This window comes from Lepus europaeus, chromosome 9 (assembly GCF_033115175.1).
Source record: "Lepus europaeus isolate LE1 chromosome 9, mLepTim1.pri, whole genome shotgun sequence".
Taxonomy (NCBI): Eukaryota; Metazoa; Chordata; class Mammalia; order Lagomorpha; family Leporidae; genus Lepus; species Lepus europaeus.
Genome location: NC_084835.1, coordinates 71,737,270 through 71,745,828, shown reverse-complemented (window position 1 = coordinate 71,745,828; position 8,559 = coordinate 71,737,270). Strand labels below are relative to the sequence as shown.

The following is an 8,559-nucleotide window of genomic DNA, read 5'->3' as shown; positions in this document are numbered from 1 at the left end:
TCATGGCCTTGAGGCTGCTGCGGGCCTCTTGGCAGAGGGCTCCAGCTGGCGGGACAGGGCGTAGCTAACGGAGAGAGCACAGCCATGAGTCCACCAAGAGCCTCAGCTCAGGCCTCCCTCCCAGGGCCTGCCCAGGAGCTGCAGTCCTGGGGGCCAGCAGTGCCCATAGGACAGGGCCTGCTGCCACCAGGGGGCCTGGACGGTGCTCCCCCAGCTGCACAGCAAGGAGAGCCCTCCCCACCCCCAACACCCCTGGGCTTCACCCAATTCCTGCCCATCACTCACCTCTCCTTCTCAGTGAGATACTCCACAGACCGGAACCACACGCCAAACTCCTCATCACGCTTAAAATAATAATTGCTCGCTGCCACCTGCAGCAGTTGGATTTCTTGCAGGACTGTAATTTCCTGGGGACAGAGGGACACACAGGACACGGTCAGCGCCTGGGCTGGGAACGCTGTGGGGACCTGGTAGGGGAGGGGCCGCGGGGTTCTGGGTGTTTCCTCTAAAGAGGCCTCCTCCAATCCAGCCCATGCAGGCCGCACCCTGGCCTTCGACAGGGGTGCCAACAGCCCCTCCCCAGGGGCTTCTCCTTGATTCCAGTCCTCTACCCGCACCCACCCTAGGGATGGGTCTCCCCCTCATGTGCACCCAGCCCTCCTAATAGAGCAAAGCTGCAGGGGTGATGCATGGGGGTCCTGAACAGGACCACCTGTGACCCCCAGTGCCCTCCTGCCCTGAGTGAGGCCACAGCTGCTCACCTTATTCAGTTTCTCGAAGCTGAAGTCAGCCTGCTGGAAGGCAGACAGAGTCCATCAGAACTGCCCCCAGCCAGGCCCAGCCCCGACCCTCCCCTTCATGAGGCCGTCAAGGGGATGTGGGTGGGAAAGGACAAGGATCTGGGTGAGCTCTGGAGAGGGGACCTGGCAGCTGAGGCTCAGGCACCTGCTGTTCTCACCCTGCCTGGTGACAGGAGGGAAACAGAGGCTGGGATGGGTGAGGGTGCTTGGCCATGTCAGTGCTTCCTGACCTTGCTGGGCCCAATTTCTCTCCTGCCCATGGAGCCTACCCAAGGGGGAGGCCAAGGAGGCTCAGCCAAGACCTTGTGTAGCTTTGTCCCTCCAGGAGAGGGAGGGGCACCCAGTTGGAGGCCCCGACACTCACAGGGCAGAGGCAGTGAAGCCCCAGCCCCAGGGACGGCTGGGAGGTTCAGGAGAAGGGCTGGCAGCGCAGAAGGCTAAGAATGCAGTACAGGCTCTCCCCGCACCTCCCCCCGCCAGCCTCAGGGACCCGGGCCCACCCCACCTGCCCCAGGATCACTCACATGCACAGAGTCCCCCATCACAGTGTCCAACATCACCAGGTATTTCAGGTAAGTGCCAAGAAAGGGGACGACTCCCTGTGCCGCAGGGGGTGGTGATGAGCACCTGCTCTCAGGTGCCACCCAAGCCCTGCCCCAGAGACCCCTCCACCCCAGCTCCTGGACCCTGGCTCATGTCTCCCCCCGGGAGCCCTCCAGGACCTTGGCAGCCTCCCCCATTCTCCATCCTCCCAGCTACTCCCAGGACAGCAGGCACCCCTAGGACTCCTGCTGGGATGTCCAAGGGCACACAGGCCCTGTTTCGACCAGCGCCACCTCAGCCCCAAGTGCACTGAGAGCCCAGCTGCCCCAGGCCCTGGCTCTGGTCTCTCCGGTGGAGGCCACTGAGGCAGTGTGGGGACCGCAGGGAGGGCTGGAGGTGTTAGCCCTGCTCCTGTGGCTCGGGCCCCGGTGTGACGGAGGAGTCCCCTCGCCCGGGCACACGCACCTTCTGTTGTTTCCGCAGCCTCATCTGGGCTCTCTGTGGATTCTGCTCCCGGGCAGCAAGCTTGAAGGCCCCCTTCTGCCAGGATCAAGGTCAGGGTCATAGGGCCTGTCCTTCCCACCCCTGCCCACACCTGGGCCCTCTGCTGGGGCCCTGCATGTCTGAGCCCCTCCCCCAAGTGCACTCTGTCTGGATGCTGTGGCTCCCACCCTCACTGGGGGCACCTTGAGCAAGGGGCCTCCCTGGGTCTGCTCCTTGGCTAGTGAGGGTGCTGGGTGCCCCCCCCCCCAGCTGTCCTGACTCAGCATCCTACGCCTGCCCTCCTCCTCCTCACTGTCCCCTGGGAGGAAGGCCAGGCCCTGCACCACACATCACCCTTCCTGGTGCCTCACCGACCCCCGTGAGCTCTGCACAACAGGCTCACCAGCCCCATCCTCTACTTGAGAAATCAGAGGCCATGGGCAGTGACCAGCCCAGGGCCACACAAGAGAGCCTACCCTGCCCCCAGCTGACTGGCACCCCACTGCTTCACCACAACCCCAGCTGCACCCCTGGCCAGGAGTCCATCAGGGCTCTCTGTGTCCTGGTCATTGGCCAGGCGCAGCCATGGAGGGAGAGGGCCAGGTGGTCTCAGGAGGCCTGGCTGATAGGTGCTGGCCACCCAGCCCCACTGGGTGCTCCCCCCACCCCCAGCAGGGTCAAGGACGAACCACAGCTTCTGCTGCACATCTCCCCTGCCACTCAGGGAGTGGCCCCCAGGGATCATCTCTGAGTGACAGGCAGGGCCTGCACAGGCTCTGGGTGGCGACACTTTGCTTCCTCCCTTAGGTGGAAGGCATTGAGATGTGGTCAGGACAGAGCCACCAGGCATGTGTGAGGAGGCCTCAGGAGCTTCTCCTCATCTACCTGCAGATGATGGCATTGCCCTGGGCAGGGTGAGAATCCCAGGACCTCAGGCGATGGGCAGTGGGTCAGGGCAGGACGGGCATCACAGCCACAGGTGCATCTGTTTCTCATGTGCCCACTGCACCTGATGCTCGGAAACCATGGACCACGGGCCCTGGGACACCCGTGTTCAGTTCCCCCCTCCCCAGTGCAGGCGGGTGGCCTTCCCCATGCAGGTCCTGGGCAGGCAGATCCCAGGCAGGGCCTGGCTTTGTGAGGAACCGAGGTCACCCTGTGGAAGGAGGGAAGTCCTTCCTGCCACTCTGCCACACAGCCCGGGTGGGGTCAGGCGCACAGAGCCTGTCCTGCCGGCCAACACCAGCCCTGCCCCAGGCCCTCACTCCACCCCTCACCCTACCCCCAAACACTTACCCCACTTCCCAGCCCCCTACCTTGGTGAGCCGATCCCTGCTCAAGCCATTGTCCTTCTCACACAGGCGCTCAAATTTTTTGCAGCTTTTCCTGTGGAGATGGGAAACCAGGAGGAGCCACTCGGTGTGATGGGAGGGTGGTGAGTGCAGCTCCCTTTGCTCGAGAGCAAGGAGGATGCACACGGCCCAGGTGAGTTTCCACTGAGTTCCCGAAGCCCTGGGGCCCAGGGGACGGGGGGAGCTCAAGTGGTTCTCCTGGGCCCCTCCCCTCCACGGAGCAGCACCGTTCTGCCTCACGTTCACCTGCACAGGGAGCTCCGGTGCTGCCCAGGAGCACTATTCAAGAACTGGTGCCTGACAGCAAAGCAAATAGCATCCTGAGGCAAACATGAGGCAGAAGGTCTAGGGGTCTCGAAGGTGACGTTCCCCATGCCTCCCCTTAGAGTCCACGTCTGGCCCCTCCCAGATCATGGGGTTAGTGCTGAGTCCTAGGGTCCCAGGTACACCCTGGTGCTCCTGTGGGAGAAGGCACCCACCTGGAGACTTCTCCCCACGTCTCTTGCAGGCGACAAATTGGGGAGGTCTGTAGAGCAGTGAGGATGGCATGGGCCGAGGAAACGTTCCTGAGGGTCTGGCACTCCTGGAGAGCAGAGCGGATGAGGGAGAAGTCACCTGGATCCCCTGGGCTGACGTCCCCCTCCTGCATCAGATGCCCACGGAGCCACAGGAAGGCACAAGGGAACCATGGCCACCCCACAGGGAGAAGATTGGGTTCAACCCACACGGAGGTTCAGGTGGCAGGTGAGCATGCACCCCTGGGGGAAGTGAGTCAGGTCAGGCTCCTCCCTGCCAGGAAGGGCCCAGGGTCTGTGCAGGGTCTTCAGCCACAGGTTGTATTCCCAAGGGCTGATAGAGCAAAGTGGCCATTCCCAGAGTGCAGGGAGCAAGGGCCCTGGCCGCCCGCAGCTGACCTTGGCCACCTTGATCCAGTGCTCCACCACACGGGCCCTGTCCGTGGCCTTCCTGCTGGGGTCCCCCAAGCATGTGGTTACTACACAATTTGTCACGCAGTTGAACTGCTGGACGGTGGCATGGACAGTGGAGGCCAGGTGTTCCTTGCCTCTCTTGCTGCTCTTGGTCCAGACGGAGCCCAGGCAGTGGAAGGGCACGACCTTCTGGAACAGCTCCTGGGGAGGAGAGTGACCCATGGGCACAGCCACCCCCACTCAGAGTGCACCGGTGCCCACACTCCCAGGATGCTGTGCATGGGGCTCACAGCAGTGGGAGCAGCAGCCCACTGAGGGTGCCCAGAGCCCCATGGCCCAGAGCCCATTCTTGGAGAGAAGACACAGAGGTGTTTTCTCCCGGGCGTCCTGGCCAACTCCCCATCCCTCGGCCCATCGCCATCAGCCCTGTGCTCCTTGTCCCCATCCCAGCGCACCTCCCTGTGGCAGCTACACCAAGGGGCTCTGTTTGTGTGTCTGCTCTGGGACCCCGTCCAACTCTGAAGCCTAATCAGTGCTGAGACAGGTAAGGCATTCTGGGCAGACTGGCAGGGACAGGGGGCCTGGCTGCACCACAGTGAGTGCCCTCCACCACCTCCGGGCCACACCGTGCCCAGCTTTCTGTCTGCCGCTATGTGCACCTGGCATGAGTGTGCCCCATCTCTGCTGTCCACAGGGGACAGGTGGGTTAGGACATGAGAAACGAGCCCAGGTCACACTGGGGCTGACATGGAGCCTGGGCTGACTCTGGCCAGGGCTTGTGTGGGACGCCAGCTGCCACAGGGACGCCGTGGTCCTGGCCCTGCCCAGCAGAGCCGGCTGCTCACCGCATCCAGAAGCGTGAGCTGTTCTGCCATCATCCTGGGGGAGAAGGCGGTGATGTCAACCATCTCCGCCCCAAGCAGCTCCTCTGCAGGCCCAGCCCATCCAGAGGAGGCCTGTGGAGCTGGCCCTGGTGCTGACTGTGCGCATGGGGGCAGGCCCCGTGGGGAAGCTGGCCCTGGCTCTGGAGCAGGTCCTGGCTGAGCCAGCGGTGCTGCAGCTGGCTCGAGAGCCAGTGCACGGAAGGGTGGTGGCCCTGCACGCAGAGCGGGAGCTGGAAGAAGAGAAAGGGTCACCAACGTGAATCACCTTCCAGTGGCCTCTGCAAACCCCGAGGGGTCGCACCGCCTGGAAGGGGAGTCCAGCCCCCAAACACCACCCCTGAGAGACCTGCAGACTGCGCTGCCCCTCACCGTCTGCTGTGGCCTCAGGGCGCTGGGCGTGTCCGGGCAGGGCATACAGAAAATACACCTGGGTCCCCAGGTCTCCTCCAGGCAGGCTGACAGGCTTGCAGCCCACCTTCATCTTCAGCAGTGGAAGGCTGGTGTGGCCATGGAGCTCTGCCTCGTACAGGTCTCTGCAGCGTCCCAGGAAGGAAGCCATGTTGCTGGGGACGCAAGCGAGGGCAGCGGGGTCAGAGGCTGGCCTTGGCCACCACACTGCACTGCCAGGGGCCCCTCTGTGGCTCTGGGGCCCTGGGCATGCCTCAGCCTGTCCAGAGCATGACCCACCCTCCAAGCCCTCCTGGGCTGTCCTGGCCGTGGCAGACCTGGTCAACAGGGCTGGTGCACACCCGTGGTGACAGCCTCCCAGGGACCTTCTTTCCTGAGGGGAGGGCCCCTGGTGCTCAGCACAGAGGCTCCAGGCAGACTTAGGAGCAGGTATCTAGGACCTCTCTAGGTCTTGGCATCCTGGGGAGGGGGCCGGGAGCATGGGTGGAGCTGGGAAGCACCTGTCCTGGCTATGGACCCCTGGCTGCTCTGCGCCCTAGCATCCTCTCTCCTTTGCAGGTCTGGGACCCCCTTCCCAGCTCTGTTCTCCTTTCCTTCGCGGGGAGTCCCCGGGCCTCAGTGCTCTAAGAGGAGTCACAGGAAGTGGGAGATCCACACCCTGTCTGTCCCTCCCCAGCCACAGCCCACATTTTGCTCCCACAGTTGGCAGGGACAGAAGGCCTCCGACTGGACCCACAGTCTGTGACGTCCTAGTGGGGCCTGGGCTCTGACATCCTGGCAAGACCATGGGAGGACGATCCTCTCCCCTCTGACCCTGTGAACAGGACCCGGGCAGGCGTTCAGCTGGGAGAGTCTGGTCCTCCCAGGTCATGAGGCCCCAGGAATGCTGTCTGCTTTGCTCGCTGAGCTGTGACACGTGTCTGCAAAGTGACTGCCCAGAGTGCTTAACATTCACGTGCTGTGGGGATGAACCCCACACGGACCCTTGCCAGAGAATTGAGAGGCCTGGGCCCAACACCCAGTGCCCGGGCCCTGCTCTGTCTGTATCAGGGACTGGGGCTGGGAGGCCTCCTTTACAGATGGGAAGGCAGGGCTGCTCTCTGTGGGGTTTTCCAAACCTCGAGTGCCGTGGGCTATTGAGTCCCGAGGGTGCAGAGGCCAGAAGGAGAGGGATGAGCGCAGTGCCAGCAGCCCTGGCCACGGAGCAGGCACCAGGCCCCTGCCATGTCTGCAGTCACATGGTCCCTGTACAACTCCTGAGGCTCACACCCACACCACCCCCCTTCTCAGAGGAGCACGCAGGCACAGAGAGCCATGGCTAGGGGGCAGCAGAGGCCCCTGTGCCTGGAGGGCACAGACGCTCACCTGTGGAATATCTGGTCCAGGAAATACGGAACAGTGCTGAAGTCGCCATATGAGCACAGCAGAGTGGACAGGTAAGCGATGGTTCTTCCTGGGGAGGCCGGGACCAGGGACTCCTCCAGTTTCGCCTTGGTGCCTGGCTGCAGGCTCCGCAGGGGGCAGACCTCTGCCAGGTGCAGTGTGGACACACCTCCAAACTAGGGAGGACCAGCAGGGACAGGAGTCAGAGGAGGCTCCAGGGACCCCCAACCACGGGAGTCTGGGCTGGGAGAAGACCCCCTCACAGAGGGCATCCAGCTGCAGCAGGTGACCCCTCACATCCCTGGGGGGTTGTGCATGAAAGGCCCAGAGTGACTTTGTTGGCCACATACAGAGCAGCTTGGGAGAGTGGGGAGAGCAGAGTATCCCCCCAGGGAGGCCAGCAGCTGGGAGCAGCAGTGCAGAGATGGCAGCTGGCGGTGTCCCGGCCACAGCCCTTCTGCACGGTGATCTGACCATGGCTGCTCCAGGAGGACACCTCAGCCCCTCTCCCAGAATGTGCTGTCTGGGCCTCTGTCTCAGCAGGGCATTAGCTCCTGTGAGAGTGACGGTGATGCTCTGACACCTGGGTCCCCGAGTGTGGCTGCATGTGCACATGTGCTCCTGAAGAGGTGATGGACGTTAGGCCAGGCCATGGTGTGGGCCCCATGTCTGCCAGGCTGATAAGGAGAGGGGACAAGGACACAGTGAAGCACAGGAGAACACGAGAACACGGGAATGGAGATGGACATGCACAAGCAGGAGACAGGGACATCCAGCCCCCAGCACTGTGTGCAAACTCCTGTGTGAGGGCCGCCCTCGTGTGGGGCCCTGGGCTGTGACTGCCCAGCAGACCAGGCTTCCAGGGGCGCTCTCTGAGGCCGTGACCTGCAGCAGGGCAGCTGGGGACAAGCACTGGAATCCCCTCTGAGCCACAGGACAAATGTCCTTTCTCATGGAACAGGATGAAGATGGGTGGGGGCTCCAGGGCTGAGACCCAGGGACATGCTGCTGACACATGCATGGAGTAGTCTCTCTCTCTCTCTCTCTCTCTCTCTCTCTCTCTCTCTCTCTCTCGTGTAAGCCTCACCCTGTGTGTGGGGTTTGGGTTCTCTGTGTCGTGGGTTGTGGGGAGGTCATGAAGCACAGTGGAGCTGACCCCTGCCCGGGATTCATGGGCTGGGGGGGAACCCATTGCTGTCACACACGTGGACACTCTTGACTTCGTATCCAGGGTACCAGTAGTAACCTGTCCCCTGAACATCCCACCAGTACCCAACATGGGGTTGCCATAACCCAGCTGTCAGTGGGCAGCAGAGGGGCGAGATCTCTTAGGAACGAGACTGGGGTCAGTCACTCGGGTAGGAAACACCAGGACGGGGCCCAGAGGTGCCTATATCCAGGCTCTGGTCCTCAGCCCAGCCTGGTCATCTTGAGACCCTGCCTGTGTATCTCCCTAGGCCCCTCCCTCAGCCCAGCCCAGCACTGTCCACGGCTGTTGGCCTGACGCACCTGTCCATTGCCTGAGAAGATGAGTTCCTCATGGGAATCATTGCTGATCTCCAGCGTGGAGCCCTGCAAACAGAGTGCCCAGAGCCAGGCCAGAGGGCGTCAGTGTCCCACAGGAGACACCTCGTGAGTATTTCCACTCCCCAGGTCACATACATAGGGACATGTGGGTATACCCCCAGCCAGGAGGACTCCAGGTGACACAGGAGAACTCACGTGGAACTCCTGAGTAGACAAAATGGCCCCCAACACCCACTTTCCCATCCGCCAT

General features: G+C 62.8%; 1 protein-coding gene across 1 annotated transcript; it reads right to left on the bottom strand.

The window, feature by feature from the left end:
• LOC133766328 (ral guanine nucleotide dissociation stimulator-like) lies at positions 1–8,559 on the bottom strand. Its single transcript, XM_062200015.1, has 14 exons — positions 8,545–8,559; positions 8,292–8,354; positions 7,160–7,213; positions 6,765–6,958; positions 5,361–5,554; positions 4,953–5,221; positions 4,093–4,308; positions 3,658–3,761; positions 3,143–3,212; positions 1,809–1,883; positions 1,325–1,399; positions 762–794; positions 286–407; positions 1–64 (listed from the first exon to the last, which is right to left on the bottom strand). The coding sequence occupies exons 1-14, from the start codon at positions 8,557–8,559 to the stop codon at positions 1–3; spliced, it is 1,548 nt and encodes a 515-aa protein (XP_062055999.1).